Source organism: Oncorhynchus nerka, unplaced genomic scaffold (genome assembly GCF_034236695.1).
Source record: "Oncorhynchus nerka isolate Pitt River unplaced genomic scaffold, Oner_Uvic_2.0 unplaced_scaffold_953, whole genome shotgun sequence".
Lineage (NCBI taxonomy): Eukaryota > Metazoa > Chordata > Actinopteri > Salmoniformes > Salmonidae > Oncorhynchus > Oncorhynchus nerka.
The window spans coordinates 119,333-146,100 of record NW_027040360.1 but is presented as its reverse complement, the minus strand read 5'-3'; the positions used below and the strand labels follow the sequence as shown (position 1 = coordinate 146,100).

Here is a 26,768-nt window from a genome sequence, read left to right as displayed (position 1 = left end):
GAGCACATTAAACTGTAGTCTACAGCTGACCCCTGAGCACATTACACTGTAGTCTACAGCTGACCTCTGAGCACATTAAACTGTAGTCTACAGCTGACCCCTGAGCACATTAAACTGTAGTCTACAGCTGACCCCTGAGCACATTACACTGTAGTCTACAGCTGACCCCTGAGCACATTAAACTGTAGTCTACAGCTGACCCCTGAGCACATTACACTGTAGTCTACAGCTGACCCCTGAGCACATTACACTGTAGTCTTAGCTGACCCCTGAGCACATAAAACTGTCGTCTACAGCTGACCTCAGAGCACACTACACTGTAGTCTACAGCTGACCCCTGAGCACATTAAACTGTAGTCTACAGCTGACCCCTGAGCACATTAAACTGTAGTCTACAGCTGACCCCTGAGCACATTAAACTGTAGTCTACAGCTGACCCCTGAGCACATTACACTGTAGTCTACAGCTGACCCCTGAGCACATTAAACGGTAGTCTAGTCTACAGCTGACCCCTGAGCACACTAAACGGTAGTCTAGTCTACAGCTGACCCCTGAGCACATTAAACGGTAGTCTAGTCTACAGCTGACCCCTGAGCACATTAAACGGTAGTCTAGTCTACAGCTGACCCCTGAGCACATTAAACTGTAGTCTACAGCTGACCCATGAGCACATTAAACTGTAGTCTACAGCTGACCCCTGAGCACATTAAACTGTAGTCTACAGCTGACCCCTGAGCACATTACACTGTAGTCTACAGCTGACCCCTGAGCACACTACACTGTAGTCTACAGCTGACCCCTGAGCACACTACACTGTAGTCTACAACTGACCTCAGAGCACACTACACTGTAGTCTACAGCTGACCCCTGAGCACACTAAACTGTAGTCTACAGCTGACCCCTGAGCACACTAAACTGTAGTCTACAGCTGACCTCAGAGCACACTACACTGTAGTCTACAGCTGACCCCTGAGCACATTAAACTGTAGTCTACAGCTGACCCCAGAGCACATTAAACTGTAGTCTACAGCTGACCCCTGAGCACATTAAACTGTAGTCTACAGCTGACCCCAGAGCACATTAAACTGTAGTCTACAGCTGACCCCTGAGCACATTAAACTGTAGTCTACAGCTGACCCCTGAGCACATTAAACTGTAGTCTACAGCTGACCCCTGAGCACATTAAACTGTAGTCTACAGCTGACCCCTGAGCACACTACACTGTAGTCTACAGCTGACCCCTGAGCACATTAAACTGTAGTCTACAGCTGACCCCTGAGCACATTAAACTGTAGTCTACAGCTGACCCCTGAGCACATTAAACTGTAGTCTACAGCTGACCCCTGAGCTCATTAAACTGTAGTCTACAGCTGACCCCTGACCCCTGAGCTCATTAAACTGTAGTCTACAGCTGACCCCTGAGCACATTAAACTGTAGTCTACAGCTGACCCCTGAGCACATTAAACTGTAGTCTACAGCTGACCCCTGAGCACATTAAACTGTAGTCTACAGCTGACCTCAGAGCACATTAAACTGTAGTCTACAGCTGACCCCTGACCCCTGAGCACATTAAACTGTAGTCTACAGCTGACCCCTGAGCTCATTAAACTGTAGTCTACAGCTGACCCCTGACCCCTGAGCACATTAAACTGTAGTCTACAGCTGACCCCTGAGCACATTAAACTGTAGTCTACAGCTGACCCCTGAGCACATTAAACTGTAGTCTACCGCTGACCCCTGAGCACATTAAACTGTAGTCTACCGCTGACCCCTGAGCACATTAAACTGTAGTCTACAGCTGACCCCTGAGCACATTAAACTGTAGTCTACAGCTGACCCCTGAGCACATTAAACTGTAGTCTACCGCTGACCCCTGAGCACATTAAACTGTAGTCTACAGCTGACCTCAGAGCACATTAAACTGTAGTCTACAGCTGACCCCTGACCCCTGAGCACATTAAACTGTAGTCTACAGCTGACCCCTGAGCTCATTAAACTGTAGTCTACAGCTGACCCCTGACCCCTGAGCACATTAAACTGTAGTCTACCGCTGACCCCTGAGCACATTAAACTGTAGTCTACAGCTGACCCCTGAGCACATTAAACTGTAGTCTACAGCTGACCCCTGAGCACATTAAACTGTAGTCTACCGCTGACCCCTGAGCACATTAAACTGTAGTCTACAGCTGACCCCTGAGCACATTAAACTGTAGTCTACAGCTGACCCCTGAGCACATTAAACTGTAGTCTACAGCTGACCCCTGAGCACATTAAACTGTAGTCTACAGCTGACCCCTGAGCACATTAAACTGTAGTCTACAGCTGACCCCTGACCCCTGAGCACATTAAACTGTAGTCTACAGCTGACCCCTGACCTCTGAGCACATTAAACTGTAGTCTACAGCTGACCCCTGAGCACACTAAACTGTAGTCTACAGCTGACCCCTGAGCACACTAAACTGTAGTCTACAGCTGACCTCAGAGCACACTACACTGTAGTCTACAGCTGACCCCTGAGCACATTAAACTGTAGTCTACAGCTGACCCCAGAGCACATTAAACTGTAGTCTACAGCTGACCCCTGAGCACATTAAACTGTAGTCTACAGCTGACCCCTGAGCACATTAAACTGTAGTCTACAGCTGACCCCTGAGCACATTAAACTGTAGTCTACAGCTGACCCCTGAGCACATTAAACTGTAGTCTACAGCTGACCCTGAGCACATTAAACTGTAGTCTACAGCTGACCCCTGAGCACATTACACTGTAGTCTACAGCTGACCCCTGAGCACATAAACTGTAGTCTACAGCTGACCCCTGAGCACATTAAACTGTAGTCTACAGCTGACCCCTGAGCACATTAAACTGTAGTCTACAGCTGACCTCAGAGCACATTAAACTGTAGTCTACAGCTGACCCCTGACCCCTGAGCACATTAAACTGTAGTCTACAGCTGACCCCTGAGCTCATTAAACTGTAGTCTACAGCTGACCCCTGACCCCTGAGCTCATTAAACTGTAGTCTACAGCTGACCCCTGAGCACATTAAACTGTAGTCTACAGCTGACCCTGAGCACATTAAACTGAGTCACCCTGAGCACATTAAACTGTAGTCTACAGCTGACCTCAGAGCACATTAAACTGTAGTCTACAGCTGACCCCTGACCCCTGAGCACATTAAACTGTAGTCTACAGCTGACCCCTGAGCTCATTAAACTGTAGTCTACAGCTGACCCCTGACCCCTGAGCACATTAAACTGTAGTCTACAGCTGACCCCTGAGCACATTAAACTGTAGTCTACAGCTGACCCCTGAGCACATTAAACTGTAGTCTACCGCTGACCCCTGAGCACATTAAACTGTAGTCTACCGCTGACCCTGAGCACATTAAACTGTAGTCTACAGCTGACCCCTGAGCACAAACTTAAACTGACCCTGAGTCTTAAACTGTAGTCTGACCCCTGAGCACATTAAACTGTAGTCTACAGCTGACCCCTGAGCACATTAAACTGTAGTCTACAGCTGACCCCTGACCCCTGAGCACATTAAACTGTAGTCTACAGCTGACCCCTGAGCACATTAAACTGTAGTCTACAGCTGACCCCCCCTGAGCACATTAAACTGTAGTCTACAGCTGACCCCTGAGCACATTAAACTGTAGTCTACAGCTGACCCCTGAGCACATTAAACTGTAGTCTACAGCTGACCCCTGAGCACATTAAACTGTAGTCTACAGCTGACCCCTGAGCACATTAAACTGTAGTCTACAGCTGACCCCTGAGCACATTAAACTGTAGTCTGAGCCCCTGAGCACATTAAACTGTAGTCTACAGCTGACCCCTGAGCACATTAAACTGTAGTCTACCGCTGACCCCTGAGCACATTAAACTGTAGTCTACAGCTGACCCCTGAGCACATTAAACTGTAGTCTACAGCTGACCCCTGAGCACATTAAACTGTAGTCTACCGCTGACCCCTGAGCACATTAAACTGTAGTCTACAGCTGACCCCTGAGCACATTAAACTGTAGTCTACAGCTGACCCCTGAGCACATTAAACTGTAGTCTACAGCTGACCCCTGAGCACATTAAACTGTAGTCTACCGCTGACCCCTGAGCACATTACACTGTAGTCTACAGCTGACCCCTGACCCCTGAGCACATTACACTGTAGTCTACAGCTGACCCCTGACCCCTGAGCACATTAAACTGTAGTCTACAGCTGACCCCTGACCCCTGAGCACATTACACTGTAGTCTACAGCTGACCCCTGACCCCTGAGCACATTAAACTGTAGTCTACAGCTGACCCCTGAGCACATTACACTGTAGTCTACCGCTGACCCCTGACCCCTGAGCACATTACACTGTAGTCTACCGCTGACCCCTGACCCCTGAGCACATTAAACTGTAGTCTACAGCTGACCCCTGACCCCTGAGCACATATGAACATTGACAACATGAATGTAAGTGGCAGTACTGCATAAGTAAATCTATGTTCATTTCACTCTTCACCTCAGACGGGTTTAGTTAAGGTTTCAAGCACAAGTTAAACACTTGTGTTTGATGTTAAAGTTGTTAGGAGTAGAGCAGCTATGCCACAAGCAGGCCTCGTGTCCCTTGACCCTCATGTACTTGGTTCCTTCGTTGTCAAAGACAACTCCATCACATGAAGCTATGCTAACGGCTCCTTGGCTGAGACGAGTTGTTGCAACATCCTCTATTGAAGGCTTAATCATTTAGCCCACTGACGTCTGTTGGTGTCTGAGGTAGCCTAGTGACTGCCTACAACTGGAGCGAGGCACAAGAATGAGCCAACAGATGGGGCGAAGGGGGGGAATGACCGTTCATTTTGTTTTATTTTTTAAAAACCCTACACAACTGTTTTCTTAATTAAATGCTCTACACGACATATTTCAACCCCAAAACAACTATGTTGATAAGTATTCCTGTACTGCCTTCCTGTGGACTGTTAATCCTGTCATATCCTGTCCCATCCTGTCCCAAACTTGACTCGAGAACTATAACCAGAATCACACGCGACCCCACGCGACCCGAAGGTGGTTCTCTTCCTGTGTCAACCTCTACTGAGCAGCAACCCACGTTCCTGTGACTGTCGCCATATAGCTAAATCCCATGGCTGGAGAGAACGCCCCACACCACAGCTCACCAGGCCACCAGAGGCTGCAGCACTTTCAACCACACACACATTAAGTCAGCCCCAAGGATTAGCTAAGGGCTAACTCAGCTCTTGCTCAAACACTGAAATGGCTAACGACTAGGCCTAACACTTAAATACTAAAACGTAGCCGCAGTCTGAGTTCTGGACTATACGGAGAGCTGTGTGTGCTGTCCAAACTCCTCCCAACGACTTTCAATACAGTGAATCAATTGGAAATGACTGGAAGATTGCTTAAGGGGCCCTGTAAAAACGTGTTGTTGTTGCTGCTGCTCTCCCAGACTCCGTGAAGCCGTGCAGTAGCAGTGGGCCAAGAGGGGATGTTGACATGTGGTTAGAAAGATGATGTCATAGTCTGACTAGTCACTGCAGGCAGAACGATATGGTCTCACAGGGAAATGAACTGTGACTGGCTATTGAATTAAAGTGAGTTTAATCATGGTTGTGTCCAGCGTGAATACAAAAGGAGTACTAAAGGAGTACTAAAGGAGTACTAAAGGAATACTAAAGGAGTACTAAAGGAATACTAAAGGAGTACTAAAGGAATACTAAAGGAATACTAAAGGAATACTATGTAACAAAAGGTTAATACTAAAGGAGTACTAAAGGAGTACTAAAGGAGTACTAAAGGAATACTATGTAACAAAAGGTTAATACTAAAGTAGTACTAAAGTAGTACTAAAGGAGTACTAAAGGAATACTATGTAACAAAAGGTTAATACTAAAGTAGTACTAAAGGAGTACTAAAGGAGTACTAAAGGAATACTAAAGGAGTACTAAAGGAGTACTAAAGGAGTACTATGTAACAAAGGGTTAATACTAAAGGAATACTAAAAGAATACTATGTAACAAAAGGTTAATACAAAAGTAGTACTAAAGGAGTACTAAAGGAGTACTAAAGGAATACTAAAGGAGTACTAAAGGAATACTATGTAACAAAAGGTTAATACTAAAGTAGTACTAAAGGAATAATAAAGGAATACTAAACGAGTACTAAAGGAATACTAGAGGAATACTAAACGAGTACTAAAGGAATACTAAAGGAATACTAGAGGAGTACTAAACGAGTACTAAAGGAATACTAAAGGAATACTAGAGGAGTACTAAACGAGTACTAAAGGAATACTAAAGGAATACTAGAGGAGTACTAAACGAGTACTAAAGGAATACTAGAGGAGTACTAAAGGAATACTAAAGGAGTACTAAAGGAGTACTAAAGGAATACTAGAGGAGTACTAAAGGAATACTAAAGGAGTACTAAAGGAATACTAAAGGAATACTAAATGAATACTAAAGGAGTATTAAAGGAATACTAAAGGAGTACTAAAGGAGTACTAAAGGAGTACTAAATGAATACTAAAGGAATACTAAAGGAGTACTAAAGGAATACTAAAGGAGTACTAAAGTAATACTAAAGGAGTACTAAAGGAATACTATGTAACAAAAGGTTAATACTAAAGTAGTACTAAAGGAGTACTAAAGGAGTACTAAATGAGTACTAAGGGAATACTAAAGGAGTACTAAAGGAGTACTAAAGGAGTACTATGTAACAAAGGGTTAATACTAAAGTAGTACTAAAGGAGTATTAAAGGAGTACTAAAGGAATACTAAAGGAATACTATGTAACAAAAGGTTAATACTAAAGTAGTACTAAAGTAGTACTAAAGGAATACTAGAGGAGTACTAAAGGAATACTAAAGGAGTACTAAAGGAATACTAAAGGAATACTAAATGAATACTAAAGGAGTACTAAAGGAATACTAAAGGAATACTAAAGGAGTACTAAAGGAGTACTAAAGGAGTACTAAATGAATACTAAAGGAATACTAAAGGAGTACTAAATGAATACTAAAGGAATACTAAAGGAGTACTAAAGTAATACTAAAGGAGTACTAAAGGAATACTAAAGGACTACTAAACGAGTACTAAAGGAATACTAAAGGAATACTAGAGGAGTACTAAATGAGTACTAAAGGAGTACTAAAGGAATACTAGAGGAGTACTAAACGAGTACTAAACGAGTACTAAAGGAATACTAGAGGAGTACTAAAGGAGTACTAAAGGAATACTAAACGAGTACTAAAGGAATACTAAAGGAATACTAGAGGAGTACTAAACGAGTACTAAACGAGTACTAAAGGAATACTAGAGGAGTACTAAACGAGTACTAAAGGAATAATAAAGGAATACTAGAGGAGTACTAAAGGAATACTAAAGGAGTACTAAAGGAGTACTAAAGTAATACTAAAGGAATACTAGAGGAGTACTAAAGGAATACTAAAGGAATACTAAAGGAATACTAAAGGAGTACTAAAGGAGTACTAAAGGAATACTAAAGGAGTACTAAAGGAGTACTAAAGGAGTACTAAATGAATACTAAAGGAATACTAAAGGAGTACTACATGAATACTAAAGGAATACTAAAGGACTACTAAATCAATACTAAAGGAATACTAAAGGTGTACTACAGGAATACTAAAGGACTACTAAAGGAATACTAAAGGAGTACTAAAGGAATACTAAAGGACTACTATGTAACAAAAGGTTAATATTAAAGTAATAGCAGTGTTACTTGACAAGAATACGACCAATGTGTAAAGTGTTACCTAACAGGCTGAGAGGTGACCATTACAGAATTGAGAGATGTGAGTGTTTTCTCACCGTAGCGCGGGTCGAGGCGCGGGTCGAGGCGCGGGTCGAGGCGCGGGTCGAGCCAAGAGGTGGTTTTGTTCTTGTGGTTGATGTAGTAGACCTCTCCCTCTGAGGTTACGGCCTGTTCCCAGCAGTCAGGGAGAGGACCTTAGAGAGGACAGAGAGGTTAGGCTGGAGCTGGACAGGCAGGGAGAGGATAGGGGGGTTAGGCTGGACCTGGACAGGCAGGGAGAGTACCTTAGAGAGGACAGGGGGGTTAGGCTGGACCTGGACAGGCAGGGAGAAGCCCTTAGAGAGGACAGGGAGGTTAGGCTGGACCTGGACAGGCAGGGAGAAGCCCTTAGAGAGGACAGGGAGGTTAGGCTGGAGCTGGACAGGCAGGGAGAGGACAGGGGGGTTAGGCTGGACCTGGACAGGCAGGGAGAGTAACTTAGAGAGGACAGGGAGATTAGGCTGGAGCTGGACAGGCAGGGAGAGGACAGGGAGGTTAGGCTGGAGCTGGACAGGCAGGGAGGGACCTTAGAGAGGACAGGGAGATTAGGCTGGAGCTGGACAGGCAGGGAGAGGACCTTAGAGAGGACAGAGAGGTTAGGCTGGAGCTGGACAGGCAGGGTGTGCGTGGGAGGAGGGGGAAAGTGACTAAGTTCCCAGGCATACAGTGTGTGGATGCAGGGAGAGGACCTTAGGGAGGACAGGGAGGTTACATACAGTGTGTGGATGCAGGGTTGCATCACAGGATGATACTGATCAGAAACAGCTAGTTACAGGAAAACGCACCAATAAAGACTGAAACAGAAAGTCATTCGGATGGGTGTGTTAAACATCTGTTTCAAAATATATTTTATTTTACCTTTATTTTACTAGGCAAGTCAGTTAAGAACAAAGTCTTATTTTCAAGGGGCAGGGGCAGAACGACAGATTTGTACCTTGTCAGCTCGGGGATTTGAACTTGCAACCTTCCGGTTACTAGTCCAACGCTCTAACCACTAGGCTACCCTGCCGCCCACAGCCATAGATATTTAAATGACCATAGAATATAGTATATGAACAAAGCCACCACTGTTGAGATGTTAAAATAATAGAAGCTCTGTGAGTGCTGTCATACTGATGTAGGTGAATAGAAGGTCAAAATAACAATTGGACCCACTAACAGAAAAACCTAGAACCTGTTCTGAAGTACTAACCATAGCCGTGGTTGGTAGCGGTTGCCAGTGACGACAGATAAACGTGCCAATCACCAACGCACAAACATGTTGAAAACTATTATTGTTCCAACTCTCTAACCCCACCTGGGAAGAAGCTCACCAGGACACTATCTGAGGCAGCTCACTAACATGAGTTTACAGTTGTATTAGTTGTATGTACAGGATACATATGGTATACAGCTAGAGGCGAAAGAAACACACAACTGTTTAGGAGAGGTGCTGGCTAGCAGAGTAGAACACCTGGTTAGGAGAGGTGCTGGCTAGCAGAGTAGAACACCTGGTTAGGAGAGGTGCTGGCTAGCAGAGTAGAACACCTGGTTAGGAGAGGTGCTGGCTAGCAGAGTAGAACACCTGGTTAGGAGAGGTGCTGGCTAGCAGAGTAGAACACCTGGTTAGGAGAGGTGCGGGCTAGCATAGTAGCCTAGTGGTTAGAGCAGGTAGCCTAGTGGTAGCCTAGTGGTTAGAGCAGGTAGCCTAGTGGTAGCCTAGTGGTTAGAGCAGGTAGCCTAGTGGTTAGAGCAGGTAGCCTAGTGGTAGCCTAGTGGTTAGAGCAGGTAGCCTAGTGGTTAGAGCAGGTAGCCTAGTGGTTAGAGCAGGTAGCCTAGTGGTTAGAGTGTTTTTTTTGTTGTCTAGTAGGTTAAAATAAATGATAATAGCTCATGGTTCCCCATCAACCATGTGGTTTGGTACACTCTTAGGGAAAAAAGGTTCCAAAAGGGTTCCATGTAGAACCTTCAGTAGAAAGGGTTCTACATGGAACCCTAAAGGGTTCTACTTGGAACCCAAAAAGTTCTACCGGAAACCAAAAAGGGTTCTTCAAAGGGTTCTTCTACAGGGGGAGCTGAATAATTTCTAAGAGTGTAAGACTCCACAGCCATAGTTATTTAAGACTGAACAGCCATAGTTATTTAAGACTGAACAGCCATAGTTATTTAAGACTGAACAGCCATAGTTATTTAAGACTGAACAGCCATAGTTATTTAAGACTGAACAGCCATAGTTATTTAAGACTGAACAGCCATAGTTATTTAAGACTGAACAGCCATAGTTATTTAAGACTGAACAGCCATAGTTATTTAAGACTGAACAGCCATAGTTATTTAAGACTGAACAGCCATAGTTATTTAAGACTGAACAGCCATAGTTATTTAAGACTGAACAGCCATAGTTATTTAAGACTGAACAGCCATAGTTATTTAAGACTGAACAGCCATAGTTATTTAAGACTGAACAGCCATAGTTATTTAAGACTGAACAGCCATAGTTATTTAAGACTGAACAGCCATAGTTATTTAAGACTGAACAGCCATAGTTATTTAAGACTGAACAGCCATAGTTATTTAAGACTGAACAGCCATAGTTATTTAAGACTGAACAGCCATAGTTATTTAAGACTGAACAGCCATAGTTATTTAAGACTGAACAGCCATAGTTATTTAAGACTGAACAGCCATAGTTATTTAAGACTGAACAGCCATAGTTATTTAAGACTGAACAGCCATAGTTATTTAAGACTGAACAGCCATAGTTATTTAAGACTGAACAGCCATAGTTATTTAAGACTGAACAGCCATAGTTATTTAAGACTGAACAGCCATAGTTATTTAAGACTGAACAGCCATAGTTATTTAAGACTGAACAGCCATAGTTATTTAAGACTGAACAGCCATAGTTATTTAAGACTGAACAGCCATAGTTATTTAAGACTGAACAGCCATAGTTATTTAAGACTGAACAGCCATAGTTATTTAAGACTGAACAGCCATAGTTATTTAAGACTGAACAGCCATAGTTATTTAAGACTGAACAGCCATAGTTATTTAAGACTGAACAGCCATAGTTATTTAAGACTGAACAGCCATAGTTATTTAAGACTGAACAGCCATAGTTATTTAAGACTGAACAGCCATAGTTATTTAAGACTGAACAGCCATAGTTATTTAAGACTGAACAGCCATAGTTATTTAAGACTCCACAGCCATAGTTATTTAAGACTGAACAGCCATAGTTATTTAAGACTCCACAGCCATAGTTATTTAAGACTGAACAGCCATAGTTATTTAGGACTGAACAGCCATAGTTATTTAAGACTGAACAGCCATAGTTATTTAAGACTGAACAGCCATAGTTATTTAAGACTGAACAGCCATAGTTATTTAAGACTGAACAGCCATAGTTATTTAAGACTGAACAGCCATAGTTATTTAAGACTGAACAGCCATAGTTATTTAAGACTCCACAGCCATAGTTATTTAAGACTGAACAGCCATAGTTATTTAAGACTGAACAGCCATAGTTATTTAAGACTCCACAGCCATAGTTATTTAAGACTCCACAGCCATAGTTATTTAACAAAGTAGCACCTTGTAGCATCTTCCAGCCTAATGTACCATCAACACCCCACCCACCCCCCTCCAGAGATCTAACCCTTCAGGCCTAATGTACCATCAACACCCCACCCACCCCCCTCCAGAGATCTAACCCTTCAGGCCTAATGTACCATCAACACCCCACCCACCCCCCTCCAGAGATCTAACCCTTCAGGCGGTCTGAGATCTAATCCATTACCTTTAGTTTAACTCTATGAATACACTGATCGGGACTCATGATGCACTGCTGCTGGACTGGTACAGGGCTGCCTGTGTGAGTCTGTGTCCGACTGTGTGAGTCTGTGTCCGACTGTGAGTCTGTGTCCGACTGTGTGAGTCTGTGTCCGACTGTGAGTCTGTGTCCGACTGTGTGAGTCTGTGTCCGACTGTGTGAGTCTGTGTCCGACTGTGTGAGTCTGTGTCCGACTGTGAGTCTGTGTCCGACTGTGTGAGTCTGTGTCCGACTGTGAGTCTGTGTCCGACTGTGTGAGTCTGTGTCCGACTGTGAGTCTGTGTCCGACTGTGTGAGTCTGTGTCCGACTGTGTGAGTCTGTGTCCGACTGTGTGAGTCTGTGTCCGACTGTGTGAGTCTGTGTCCGACTGTGTGAGTCTGTGTCCGACTGTGTGAGTCTGTGTCCGACTGTGTGAGTCTGTGTCCGACTGTGTGAGTCTGTGTCCGACTGTGAGTCCGTGTCCGACTGTGAGTCCGTGTCCGACTGTGAGTCCGTGTCCGACTGTGAGTCTGTGTCCGACTGTGAGTCTGTGTCCGACTGTGAGTTTCTGTCCGAGTGTGTGTGAGCGTGTACTGACCACTAGCGGGGCTCATGATGTTCTGTTGCTGGACTGGTACAGGGCTGGTGGGAGGGGCCTGGTTCATCTGTAGGAGGGCCTTACGAGGGTCCAGCCAGGTGGTCGACTGGTCCAGATGGCTGCACAGAGAGAGAAGAGAAGAGTTGAACGAAATGAGCATGTTTGATGATGAACTTCCCTTGCCTTCGCAGAATTCTACTGTCAGTTTCATGGAATTAGTGTGAGGAGTCACTTATGAGGAGTCACTTATGACTCCGTCACTGATGAGGAGTCACTTATGAGGAGTCACTTATGAGGAGTCACTTATGAGGAGTCACTGATGAGGAGTCACTGATGAGGAGTCACTTATGAGGAGTCACTTATGAGGAGTCACTTATAGTCACTTATGAGGAGTCACTGATGAGGAGTCACTGATGAGAAGTCACTTATGAGGAGTCACTTATGAGGAGTCACTTATGAGGAGTCACTTACAGTTCCAACAAATGTCTGGAAAGGTTCCAGTTTAAGCCGGGTTGGACCAGATAATGGAAGCCTATGAGGCTGTGGCAGACGCCCTCAAACCATGAACAGCTCTGTAGCCTAAATGATGGTCTATATCAGTGGATGACCCATCCCACATGGTGTTTATAGATACCTAGAGGATACGACCCATCCCATGTGGTGTTTATAGATACCTAGAGGATACGACCCATCCCATGTGGTGTTTATAGATACCTAGAGGATACGACCCATCCCACGTGGTGTTTATAGATACCTAGAGGATACGACCCATCCCAGGTGGTGTTTATAGATACCTAGAGGTAACGACCCATCCCATGTGGTGTTTATAGATACCTAGAGGTAACGACCCATCCCATGTGGTGTTTATAGATAGCTAGAGGATACGACCCATCCCATGTGGTGTTTATAGGTAGCTAGAGGATACGACCCATCCCAGGTGGTGTTTATAGATACCTAGAGGTAACGACCCATCCCATGTGGTGTTTATAGATAGATAGAGGTAACGACCCATCCCACGTGGTGTTTATAGATACCTAGAGGTAACGACCCATCCCATGTGGTGTTTATAGATACCTAGAGGTAACGACACATCCCACGTGGTGTTTATAGATAGCTAGAGGTAACGACCCATCCCATGTGGTGTTTATAGATAGCTAGAGGATACGACCCATCCCAGGTGGTGTTTATAGATACCTAGAGGTAACGACCCATCCCACGTGGTGTTTATAGATACCTAGAGGATACGACCCATCCCATGTGGTGTTTATAGATACCTAGAGGTAACGACCCATCCCATGTGTTGTTTATAGATACCTAGAGGTAACGACCCATCCCATGTGGTGTTTATAGATACCTAGAGGTAACGACACATCCCACGTGGTGTTTATAGATAAGAGGTTACGACCCATCCCACGTGGTGTTTATAGATACCTAGAGGTAACGACCCATCCCATGTGGTGTTTATAGATAGCTAGAGGTAACGACCCATCCCATGTGGTGTTTATAGATAAGAGGTAACGACCCATCCCACGTGGTGTTTATAGATATCTAGAGGTTACGACCCATCCCATGTGGTGTTTATAGATAAGAGGTAACGACCCATCCCACGTGGTGTTTATAGATAAGAGGTAACGACCCATCCCATGTGGTGTTTATAGATAGCTAGAGGTAACGACCCATCCCACGTGGTGTTTATAGATACCTAGAGGTAACGACCCATCCCATGTGGTGTTTATAGATACCTAGAGGTAACGACACATCCCACGTGGTGTTTATAGATAGCTAGAGGTAACGACACATCCCATGTGGTGTTTATAGATACCTAGAGGATACGACCCATCCCATGTGGTGTTTATAGATAAGAGGTAACGACCCATCCCACGTGGTGTTTATAGATATCTAGAGGTTACGACCCATCCCATGTGGTGTTTATAGATAAGAGGTAACGACCCATCCCACGTGGTGTTTATAGATAAGAGGTAACGACCCATCCCACGTGGTGTTTATAGATAAGAGGTAACGACCCATCCCACGTGGTGTTTATAGATACCTAGAGGTAACGACCCATCCCATGTGGTGTTTATAGATAGCTAGAGGATACGACCCATCCCATGTGGTGTTTATAGATACCTAGAGGTAACGACACATCCCACGTGGTGTTTATAGATAGCTAGAGGTAACGACCCATCCCATGTGGTGTTTATAGATACCTAGAGGATACGACCCATCCCATGTGGTGTTTATAGATACCTAGAGGTTACGACCCATCCCATGTGGTGTTTATAGATACCTAGAGGATACGACCCATCCCATGTGGTGTTTATAGATACCTAGAGGTAACGACCCATCCCACGTGGTGTTTATAGATACCTAGAGGTAACGACCCATCCCATGTGGTGTTTATAGATACCTAGAGGTAAAGACCCATCCCACGTGGTGTTTATAGATACCTAGAGGTAACGACCCATCCCATGTGGTGTCTGTCACTAGGTCGTGTCATGCCATTGTTTTGACCGTTCTCAAGCCGTCATCTATCTGCGGTGCCATAGTGGTGCCCTAAAATGCAGTCATTCTGGACAGAGGTTAACTACTGAGGCGTCTGAATAACACTACAGTGCCTGGAGATAAACTGAACTACTGTATAGAGCTTCCCTTTAGGGAGGGAACCCCACAAACTGAACTACTGTATAGAGCTTCCCTCTGGGGAGGGAACCCCACAAACTGAACTACTGTATAGAGCTTCCCTTTAGGGAGGGAACCCCACAGACTGAACTACTGTATAGAGCTTCCCTTTAGGGAGGGAACCCCACAAACTGAACTACTGTATAGAGCTTCCCTTTAGGGAGGGAACCCCACAAACTGAACTACTGTATAGAGCTTCCCTTTAGGAGCTTCCTTTAGGGAACCCCACAAACTGAACTACTGTATAGAGCTTCCCTTTAGGGAGGGAACCCCACAAACTGAACTACTGTATAGAGCTTCCCTTTAGGGAGGGAACCCCACAAACTGAACTACTGTATAGAGCTTCCCTTTAGGAGGGAACCCCACAAACTGAACTACTGTATAGAGCTTCCCCCCACAAACTTAGGAGCTTCCCTTTAGGGAACCCCACAAACTGAACTAGGGAGGGAACCCCAGAAACTGAACTACTGTATAGAGCTTCCCTTTAGGAGGGAACCCCACAAACTGAACTACTGTAGAGCTTCCCTTTAGGAGGGAACCCCACAAACTGAACTCCCTTTTAGGGAGGGAACCCCACAAACTGAACTACTGTATACAAACTGAACTACTGTATAGAGCTTCCCTTTAGGGAGGGAACCCCACAAACTGAACTACTGTAAAGAGCTTCCTTTAGGGAGGGAACCCCACAAACTGAACTACTGTAAAGAGCTTCCCTTTAGGGAGGGAACCCCACAAACTGAACTACTGTAAGAGCTTCCCTTTAGGGAGGGAACCCCACAAACTGAACTACTGTATAGAGCTTCCCTTTAGGAGGGAACCCCACAAACTGAACTACTGTAAAGAGCTTCCCTTTGGGGAGGGAACCCCACAAACTGAACTACTGTATAGAGCTTCCCTTTAGGGAGGGAACCCCACAAACTGAACTACTGTATAGAGCTTCCCTTTAGGGAGGGAACCCCACAAACTGAACTACTGTAAAGAGCTTCCCTTTGGGAGGGAACCCCACAAACTGAACTACTGTATAGAGCTTCCCTTTAGGGAGGGAACCCCACAAACTGAACTACTGTATAGAGCTTCCCTCCCCCACAAACTGAACTACTGTATAGAGCTTCCCTTTAGGGAGGAACCCCACAAACTGAACTACTGTATAGAGCTTCCCTTTAGGGAGGGAACCCCACAAACTGAACTACTGTATAGAGCTTCCCTTTAGGGAGGGAACCCCACAAACTGAACTACTGGGAGGGAAACCCCACAAACTGAACTACTGTATAGAGCTTCCCTTTAGGGAGGGAACCCCACAAACTGAACTACTGTATAGAGCTTCCCTTTAGGGAGGGAACCCCACAAACTGAACTACTGTATAGAGCTTCCCTTTAGGGAGGGAACCCCACAAACTGAACTACTGTATAGAGCTTCCCTTGAACTACTGGGAGGGAACCCCACAAACTGAACTACTGTATAGAGCTTCCCTTTAGGGAGGGAACCCCCAAACAAACTGAACTACTGTATAGAGCTTCCCTTTAGGGAGGGAACCCCACAAACTGAACTACTGTATAGAGCTTCCCTTTAGGAGGAACCCCACAAACTGAACTACTGTATAGAGCTTCCCTTTAGGGAGGGAACCCCACAAACTGAACTACTGTATAGAGCTTCCCCCCACAAACTTACTGTAAAGGGAGGGAACCCCACAAACTGAACTACCTTCCCTTTAGGGAGGGAACCCCACAAACTGAACTACTGTAACTGGGAGGGACTACTGAACTATAGAGCTTCCCTTTAGGGAGGGAACCCCACAAACTGAACTACTGTATAGAGCTTCCCTTTAGGAGGAACCCCACAAACTGAACTTGAGGGAGGGAACCCCACAAACTGAACTACTGTAATAGAGCTTCCCTTTAGGGAGGGAACCCCACAAACTGAACTACTGTATAGAGCTTCCCTTTAGGGAGGGAACCCCACAAACTGAACTACTGTATAGAGCTTCCCTTTAGGAGGGAACCCCACAAACTGAACTACTGTATAGAGCTTCCCTTTAGGGAGGGAACCCCACAAACTGAACTACTGTATAGAGCTTCCCTTTAGGGAGGGAACCCCACAAACTGAACTACTGTATAGAGCTTCCCTTTAGGGAGGGAACCCCACAAACTGAACTACTGTATAGAGCTTCCCTTTAGGAGGGAACCCCACAAACTGAACTACTGTGAACTAGAGCTTCCCTTTAGGGAGGGAACCCCACAAACTGAACTACTGTATAGAGCTTCCTTTAGGAGGGAACCCCACAAACTGAACTACTGTATAGAGCTTCCCTTTAGGAGGGAACCCCACAAACTGAACTACTGTATAGAGCTTCCCTTTAGGGAGGGAACCCCACAAACTGAACTACTGTATAGAGCTTCCCTTTAGGGAGGGAACCCCACAAACTGAACTACTGTATAGAGCTTCCCTTTAGGGAGGGAACCCCACAAACTGAACTACTGTAAAGAGCTTCCCTTTAGGGAGGGAACCCCACAAACTGAACTACTGTATAGAGCTTCCCTTTAGGGAGGGAACCCCACAAACTGAACTACTGTATAGAGCTTCCCTTTAGGGAGGGAACCCCACAAACTGAACTACTGTATAGAGCTTCCCTTTAGGGAGGGAACCCCACAAACTGAACTACTGTATAGAGCTTCCCTTTAGGGAGGGAACCCCACAAACTGAACTACTGTATAGAGCTTCCCTTTAGGGAGGGAACCCCACAAACTGAACTACTGTAAAGAGCTTCCCTTTAGGGAGGGAACCCCACAAACTGAACTACTGTATAGAGCTTCCCTTTAGGGAGGGAACCCCACAAACTGAACTACTGTATAGAGCTTCCCTTGAGGGAGGGAACCCCACAGACTGAACTACTGAATAGAGCTTCCCTTTAGGGAGGGAACCCCACAAACTGAACTACTGTATAGAGCTTCCCTTTAGGGAGGGAACCCCACAAACTGAACTACTGTATAGAGCTTCCCTTTAGGGAGGGAACCCCACAAACTGAACTACTGTAAAGAGCTTCCCTTTAGGGAGGGAACCCCACAAACTGAACTACTGTATAGAGGTTCCCTTTAGGGAGGGAACCCCACAAACTGAACTACTGTATAGAGCTTCCCTCTGGGGAGGGAACCCCACAAACTGAACTACTGTATAGAGCTTCCCTTTAGGGAGGGAACCCCACAAACTGAACTACTGTATAGAGCTTCCCTTTAGGGAGGGAACCCCACAAACTGAACTACTGTATAGAGCTTCCCTTTAGGGAGGGAACCCCACAAACTGAACTACTGTATAGAGCTTCCCTTTAGGGAGGGAGGGAGGGACTGATGATGTAGGGAAGGATGGAGGGATAGAGGGAGGGGCTGATGATGGAGGGAGGGATGGAGGGATAGAGGGAGGGGCTGATGATGGAGGGAGGGATGGAGGGATAGAGGGAGGGACTGATGATGGAGGGAGGGATGGAGGGATAGAGGGAGGGACTGATAATGGAGGGAGGGATAGAGGGGCTGATGATGGAGGGAGGGATGGAGTGAGGGGCTGATGATGGAGGGAGGAGGGATGGAGGGATAGAGGGAGGGGCTGATGATGGAGGAAGGGGTTCGAGGGATAGAGGGAGGGGCTGATGATGGAGGGAGGGATGGAGGGATAGAGGGAGGAACTGATGATGGAGGGAGGGATGGAGGGATAGAGGAGGAGGGGCTGATGATGGAGGGAGGGATAGAGGGATAGAGGGAGGGAGGGGCTGATGATGGAGGGAGGGATGGAGGGATAGAGGGATAGAGGGAGGGAGGGGCTGATGATGGAGGGAGGGATGGAGTGAGGGGCTGATGATGGAGGGAGGGATAGAGGGATAGAGGGAGGGAGGGGCTGATGATGGAGGGAGGGATAGAGGGATAGAGGGAGGGGGGCTGATGATGGAGGGAAGGTCAGTCCTATACCTCTGGAGGGAGGGAAGGTCAGACCTATACCTCTGGAGGGAGGGAAGGTCAGACCTATACTTCTGGAGGGAGGGAAGGTCAGACCTATACCTCTGGAGGGAGGGAAGGTCAGACCTATACCTCTGGAGGGAGGGAAGGTCAGACCTATACCTCTGGAGGGAGGGAAGGTCAGTCCTATACCTCTGGAGGGAGGGAAGGTCAGTCCTATACCTCTGGAGGGAGGGAAGGTCAGTCCTATACCTCTGGATGGAGGGAAGGTCAGTCCTATACCTCTGGATGGAGGGAAGGTCAGACCTATGCCTCGGCGCAGGGGGTTTGTGTTCCTGGAAGCGGCCTGGACATCACAGTGTCAGCATTTAAATCCCAAACAGCACCCTATCCCCTTCATAGTGCACTACTTTTGACCAGGGCCCATAGCGTAGTCGTGCACTATGTAGGGAATAGGGTGCCATTTGGGATGTAAACAGCCTCTTCAGGCCCTTTAACAATCTGGCGCCACATTTACAAAGCCTTCACCTACTGGACAAAGGCTCAGTCTGAGCTACGACCCAATACCCTGCTGTCTGTCTGTCTGTCTGTCTGTCTGTCTGTCTGTCTGTCTGTCTGTCTGTCTGTCTGTCTGTCTGTCTGTCTCTCTCTCTCTCTCTCTCTCTCTCTGTCTCTCTGTCTCTCTGTCTCTCTGTCTCTCTCTGTCTCTCTCTCTTCTGTAAACTCTCTGTCTTTATGCCAATGAGCCCTCCATGGAGACTGGGATTTGTAAGGCTCTAACATACTACATATATATCACAACAGTGATGTCATAATCACAACAGTGATGTCATAATCACAACAGTGATGTCATAATCACAACAGTGATGTCATTATTCCAATCCACAGAGCAGAGAAACAACCAACTGAAAAACTCAACCACTAAATGTAAAAACAAATGTTAAAGAATCCTCTCATTATCCTGCATGATATTCAAGTTGTGGTTCATCATTCTGTGCTGTGTATAAAATGATGACATGCTATTCCCCATTGATTAGGTGTTAATTTGATCCCAAGTTGCCAACCTGCTCTCAGCCTGTCTGTCTGTCTGTCTACTCTGCTCTGTTCTCTATCCCAGCAGCCAGTCCGAGAGAGAGAGAGAGGAGAGAGACAGAGAGTGGGGAGAGAGAGAGAGAGAGAGAGAGAGACAGAGAGTGGGGAGAGAGAGAGAGAGAGAGCGAGAGAGAGAGAGAGAGAGAGAGAGAGAGAGGGAGAGAGAGAGAGAGAGAGAGAGAGAGAGAGAGGGGGGTAGACAGAGAGAGAGAGGGGAGAGAGCGAGAGAGAGAGAGAGAGAGAGAGAGAGAGAGAGAGAGAGAGAGACAGAGAGGGGGGGTAGACAGAGAGAGAGAGAGGAGAGAGCGAGAGAGAGAGAGAGAGAGAGGGGGGGTAGACAGAGAGAGAGAGGAGAGAAAGAGAGAGAGAGAGCAGAGACCTTTCTATCCTGACTCAACACTTCTCCCCACCACACAAAGCCCCCTCTTGTTTATGTTTTACTGATCAAAGGAGTTGCCAAATCCCCCCACCCACCCCCAGCCTTCACACACACACACACACACACACACACAGCAGAGCAGAAAAGCTCCAGCCCAGCTCAGATGAGAGTGGGCCCCTTGAGAAGGGTCACAGGGAGGGGGGAGAGATGACTATTAACAGCAACAAAAAAGAGAGAGAGGAAGAGGGGGAGGGAGAGGGAGATGGAGAGGGGGAGGGGAGGGAGAGAGGAGAGGGGAGGGAGATGGAGAGGGGGAGGGAGATGGAGAGGGGAGGGAGAGGGAGATGGAGAGGGAGAGGGAGAGGAGAGGAGAGAGGGAGAGGAGAGGGAGATGGAGAGGGAGAGGGAGATGGAGAGGGGGAGGGGGAGGGAGAGGGAGATGGGAGGGAGATGGAGAGGGAGGAGGGAGGAGGGGAGGGGAGAGGGGATGGAGAGGAGAGGGGAGGGAGAGGGAGATGGAGAGGGGGAGAGAGAGGAGAGGGAGAGGGAGAGGAGAGGGAGAGGAGAGATGGAGAGGGGGAGGGAGAGGAGAGGGAGAGGGGGAGGGAGATGGAGAGGGGGAGGGAGAGGGGAGGGGAGGGAGAGGGGAGGGGAGATGGAGAGGGGGAGGGGGAGGGAGATGGAGAGGGGGAGGGAGAGGAGAGGGAGATGGAGAGGGAGAGGGAGATGGAGAGGGGGAGGGAGAGGAGAGGGAGAGGAGAGGGAGAGGGAGAGGGAGAGGGAGATGGAGAGAGGGGGAGGGAGAGGGAGAGGGGGAGGAGAGGGGAGAGGGGAGGGGGAGGGGGAGGGGAGGAGATGGGGGAGGGAGAGGAGAGGGAGGGGGAGGGGAGGGGGAGGGAGATGGAGAGGGGAGGGAGAGGGAGATGGAGAGGGGAGGAGAGGAGAGGGGAGGAGAGATGGGGAGGGGGAGGGGGAGGGGGGAGGGAGAGGGGGAGGGGAGGGGGAGGGAGGGGGGAGGGGGAGGGGAGAGGGAGATGGAGAGGGGAGGGAGGGGGAGAGGGGGAGGGGGAGGGGAGGGAGGGGGGAGGGAGAGGGAGAGGAGAGGGAGATGGAGAGGAGAGAGGGAGATGGAGAGGGGGAGGGAGAGGAGAGAGAGGAGGAGAGGAGGGAGATGGAGAGGGGGAGGGAGATGGAGAGGGGAGGGAGATGGAGAGGGAGAGGGGGAGGAGATGGAGAGGGGGAGGGGGGAGGGGGAGGGAGATGGAGAGGGGGAGAGGAGAGGAGAGGGGAGGGGGAGGGAGAGGGGGAGGGAGAGGGGGAGAGATGGAGAGGGGGAGGGAGAGGGGAGGGGAGGGAGATGGGGAGAGGAGATGGAGGGGGGAGGGAGGGGGAGGGGGGAGGGAGGGAGGGGGAGAGGGAGGGAGAGGGAGAGAAGGAGAGGGGGAGGGAGAGGGAGAGGAGAGGGAGAGGGGAGGGAGAGGGGAGGGGGAGAGGGGGAGGGATGGAGGAGGGGAGGGAGATGGAGAGGGGAGGGGAGAGGGGGGAGGAGATGGAGGGGGGGAGAGGGAGAGGGGAGGGGAGAGGGAGATGGAGAGGGGAGGGAGATGGAGGGGAGGGGAGGGAGATGGAGAGGAGAGGGAGAGGGAGAGGGGGAGGGAGAGGGAGAGGGAGATGGAGAGGGGAGGGAGAGAGAGGAGAGAGGAGAGGGGAGGGGAGAGATGGAGAGGGAGGAGGAGGAGAGGAGAGGGGGAGAGGAGAGGAGAGGGAGATGGAGAGGAGGGGAGGGGAGGGAGAGAGAGGGAGAGGGAGAGGGAGGAGGGGGAGGGAGAGGAGAGGGGGAGGGAGATGGAGAGGGGGAGAGAGAGAGGAGAGGGAGGGAGGGAGAGGAGAGGGGAGGGGAGAGGGAGGGGGAGGGAGATGGAGAGGGGGAGGGAGAGGAGAGAGGGGAGGGGGAGGAGGGGGGGGAGATGGAGAGGGGAGGGAGATGGAGAGGGGGAGGGAGAGAGGGAGGGGAGGGAGATGGGGAGGGGGAGGGGAGGAGGAGGGGAGAGAGAGGAGGGGGGAGGGAGATGGAGAGGGGAGGGAGAGAGAGGGGGGAGGGAGAGGGGAGGGGGAGGGAGATGGAGGGGAGGGAGAGGAGAGGGGGAGGGAGAGGGGGGGGAGGGGGAGGGAGATGGAGGGGGAGGGGGGAGAGGGGGGAGGGAGATGGAGAGGGGAGGGAGAGGAGAGGGGGAGGGAGAGGGGAGGGGGAGGGGGAGGGGGAGGGAGGGGAGAGGGGAGGAGATGGAGAGGGGGAGGGAGATGGAGAGAGGGGAGGGAGAGGGGGAGGGAGATGGAGAGGGGGAGGGGAGGGAGAGGGGGGGGGGGAGATGGAGAGGGGGAGGGAGATGGAGAGGGGGAGGGAGAGGGGGAGGGAGATGGGAGAGGGAGGGAGAGGGAGGGGAGGGGGAGGGAGAGGGAGAGGAGAGGGGGAGGAGAGGGAGGAGAGGGAGGGGGGGGGGGGAGATGGAGAGGGGGAGGGAGAGGGGAGGGGGAGGAGAGGAGAGGGGGAGGGAGAGGGGGAGGGAGAGGGAGGGGGGGAGGAGAGGAGAGGGAGAGGGAGAGGAGAGGGGGAGGGAGAGGGGAGGGAGATGGAGAGGGGGAGGGAGAGGGGAGAGGGAGAGGGGGAGGGAGAGGAGAGGGAGGGGAGGGGGAGGGGGGAGAGGGGGGGGAGGGAGGGAGAGGGGAGGGAGATGGAGAGGGAGGGAGGGGGAGAGGGAGATGGAGAGGAGAGGGGGAGGAGGGGGGAGGGAGATGTAGAGGGGAGGGAGATGGAGAGGGGAGGGGAGGGAGAGGGGAGATGGAGAGGGAGAGGGGAGGGAGAGGGAGAGGGGAGGGGGAGGGAGATGGAGAGGGGGAGGGGAGGGAGAGGGGGAGGGAGATGGGGAGGGGAGGGGGGAGAGGGAGATGGAGAGGGGAGGGAGATGGAGAGGGGAGGGGGGGAGGGGAGAGGAGAGGGGGAGGGAGGGAGAGGAGAGGAGAGGGGGAGGGGGAGGGAGAGGGGGAGGGAGATGGAGAGGGGGGGGAGGGAGAGGGAGGGAGGAGAGGGGGAGGGAGATGGAGAGGAGAGGGGGGAGGGAGAGGGAGATGGAGAGGGAGGGGAGGGGGAGGGAGAGGGGGAGGGGGAGGGAGGAGGGGAGGGAGATGGAGAGGGAGAGGAGAGGGGGAGGGGGAGGGAGAGGGGGAGGGAGAGGGAGAGGGGGAGGGAGATGAGGAGAGAGGGGAGGGGGGAGGGAGAGGGGGAGGGGGAGGGGGAGGGAGATGGAGAGGAGAGGGGGAGGGAGAGGGGGAGGGAGATGGAGAGGAGAGATGGGGGGAGGGAGAGAGGGGGAGGGAGATGGAGAGGGGGAGGAGAGGGGGAGGGAGAGGGGAGGAGGGGAGGGAGGAGAGGGGGGAGGGGAGGGGGAGGAGAGGGGAGGGAGGGGAGGGGAGGGAGAGGGGGAGGGGAGGGAGAGGGAGGAGGGGGGAGGGAGAGGAGAGGGGGAGGGAGAGGGGGGGGGAGGGAGAGGGGGAGGGGGAGATGGAGATGGAGAGGGAGATGGAGATGGAGAGGGGGAGGGAGAGGAGAGGGGAGGGAGAGGAGAGGGGGAGGGAGAGGGGAGGGGGAGGGAGATGTAGAGGGGAGGGAGAGGAGAGGGGGAGAGAGAGAGGAGAGATGTAGGGAGATGTAGAGGGGAGGGAGAGGAGAGGGAGGGAGAGGGGGGGGGGGAGGGAGATGTAGAGGGGGAGGGAGAGGGGAGGGAGATGGAGAGGGGGAGGGAGGGGGAGAGGAGGAGGGGGAGGGAGAGGGGGGGAGGGAGAGGAGGGAGGGGAGGGAGAGGGGGGGAGGGAGAGGGGAGAGGGGGAGGGAGGGAGGGGAGGGAGGGGGAGGGGAGGGAGATGGAGATGGAGAGGGGGAGGGAGAGGGGGAGGGGAGGGGAGGAGAGGAGAGGGGGGGAGGGGGAGGGGGGAGAGGGAGAGGGGAGGGAGAGGGGGAGGGAGAGGGGGAGGGAGATGGAGAGGGGGAGGAGAGGGAGAGGAGGAGAGGGGAGAGAGAAGGAGAGGGGAGGGGGAGCGAGAGAAGGAGAGGGAGAGGGGGAGGGAGATGGAGAGGGGAGGGAGAGAAGGAGAGGGGGAGGGAGAGAAGGAGAGGGAGAGGGGAGGGAGATGGAGAGGGGGAGGAGAGAAGGAGAGGGGAGGGAGAGGGGGAGGAAGAGGGAGAGGGGAGGCAGAGGAAGAGGGAGAGGAAGAGGGGGAGGAAGAGGGGGAGGCAGAGGAAGAGGGGGAGGCAGAGGAAGAGGGAGAGGAAGATGGGGAGGAAGAGGGGGAGGCAGAGGAAGAGGGAGAGGAAGAGGGGGAGGGAGATGGGGAGGGGGGAGGGAGAGAAGGAGAGGGGGAGGGAGAGGGGGAGGAAGAGGGAGAGGGGAGGAAGAGGGGGAGGCAGAGGATGAGGGAGAGGAAGAGGGGAGGAGGAGAGGGGGAGGGAGAGGGGGAGGGAAGAGGGAGAGGAAGAAGGAGAGGAAGAGGGGGAGAGAGAAAAAAACAACAACGGCGGCAATCCCTCAGAAATCTATTGACTCCATCACCCCAGTATCCCTGTCTCCTATACACATCTACCTCCATCACCCCAGTATCCCTGTCTCCTATACACATCTACCTCCATCACCCCAGTATCCCTGTCCCCTATACACATCTACCTCCATCACTCCAGTATCCCTGTACCCTATACACATCTACCTCCATCACCCCAGTATCCCTGTACCCTATACACATCTACCTCCATCACTCCAGTATCCCTGTACCCTATACACATCTACCTCCATCACCCCAGTACCCTGTACCCTATACACATCTACCTCCATCACCCCAGTATCCCTGTACCCTATACACATCTACCTCCATCACTCCAGTATCCCTGTACCCTATACACATCTACCTCCATCACCCCAGTACCCTGTACCCTATACACATCTACCTCCATCACCCCAGTATCCCTGTCCCCTTCCCCCTATACATATCTACCTCCATCACTCCAGTATCCCTGTCCCCTATACATATCTACCTCCATCACTCCAGTATCCCTGTCCCCTTCCCCGTATACATATCTACCTCCATCACCCCAGTATCCCTGTCTCCTTCCCCCTATACATATCTACCTCCATCACCCCAGTATCCCTGTCTCCTTCTCCCTATACATATCTACCTCCATCACTCCAATATCCCTGTCCTCTTCCCCCTATACATATCTACCTCCATCTCCCCAGTATCCCTGTCACCTTCCCCCTATACATATATACCTCATCACCCCAGTATCCCTGTCCCTCCCCTATACATATCTAGCTCCATCACTCCAGTATCCCTGTCCTCTTACCCCTATACATATCTACCTCCATCACCCCAGTATCCCTGTCCCCTTCCCCCTATACATATCTACCTCCATCACTCCAGTATCCCTGTCTCCTTCCCCCTATACATATCTACCTCCATCACCCCAGTATCCCTGTCCCCTTCCCCCCCTATACATATCTACCTCCATCACCCCAGTATCCCTGTCTCCTTCCCCCTATACATATCTACCTCCATCACCCCAGTATCCCTGTCTCCTTCCCCTATACATATCTACCTCCATCACTCCAGTATCCCTGTCTCCTTCCCCCTATACATATCTACCTCCATCACTCCAGTATCCCTGTCTCCTTCCCCCTATACATATCTATCTCCATCACCCCAGTATCCCTGTCTCCTTCCCCTATACATATCTACCTCCATCACCCCAGTAGCCCTGTCTCCTTCCCCTATACATATCTACCTCCATCACCCCAGTATCCCTGTCCCCTATACATATCTACCTCCATCACCCCAATATCCCTGTCCCCTATACACATCTACCTCCATCACTCCAGTATCCCTGTACCCTATACACATCTACCTCCATCACCCCAGTATCCCTGTACCCTATACACATCTACCTCCATCACTCCAGTATCCCTGTACCCTATACACATCTACCTCCATCACCCCAGTACCCTGTACCCTATACACATCTACCTCCATCACCCCAGTATCCCTGTACCCTATACACATCTACCTCCATCACTCCAGTATCCCTGTACCCTATACACATCTACCTCCATCACCCCAGTACCCTGTACCCTATACACATCTAACTCCATCACTCCAGTATCCCTGTACCCTATACACATCTACCTCCATCACTCCAGTATCCCTGTACCCTATACACATCTACCTCCATCACCCCAGTACCCTGTACCCTATACACATCTACCTCCATCACCCCAGTATCCCTGTCCCCTTCCCCCTATACATATCTACCTCCATCACTCCAGTATCCCTGTCCCCTATACATATCTACCTCCATCACTCCAGTATCCCTGTCCCCTTCCCCGTATACATATCTACCTCCATGACCCCAGTATCCCTGT

General features: G+C 50.0%; 1 protein-coding gene across 1 annotated transcript in view; it reads right to left on the bottom strand.

The window, feature by feature from the left end:
* yap1 (Yes1 associated transcriptional regulator) overlaps positions 1-26,768 on the bottom strand; it is a 97,361-nt gene that overhangs the window by 66,603 nt on the left and 3,990 nt on the right. Inside the window, exons 2-3 of the mRNA XM_065016608.1 lie at positions 12,214-12,332; positions 7,839-7,976 (exon numbers count right to left, since the gene is read on the bottom strand). Of these exons, the coding sequence (XP_064872680.1) occupies positions 7,839-7,976; positions 12,214-12,332 (257 nt within the window). The remainder of the gene's footprint in view (positions 1-7,838; positions 7,977-12,213; positions 12,333-26,768) is intronic.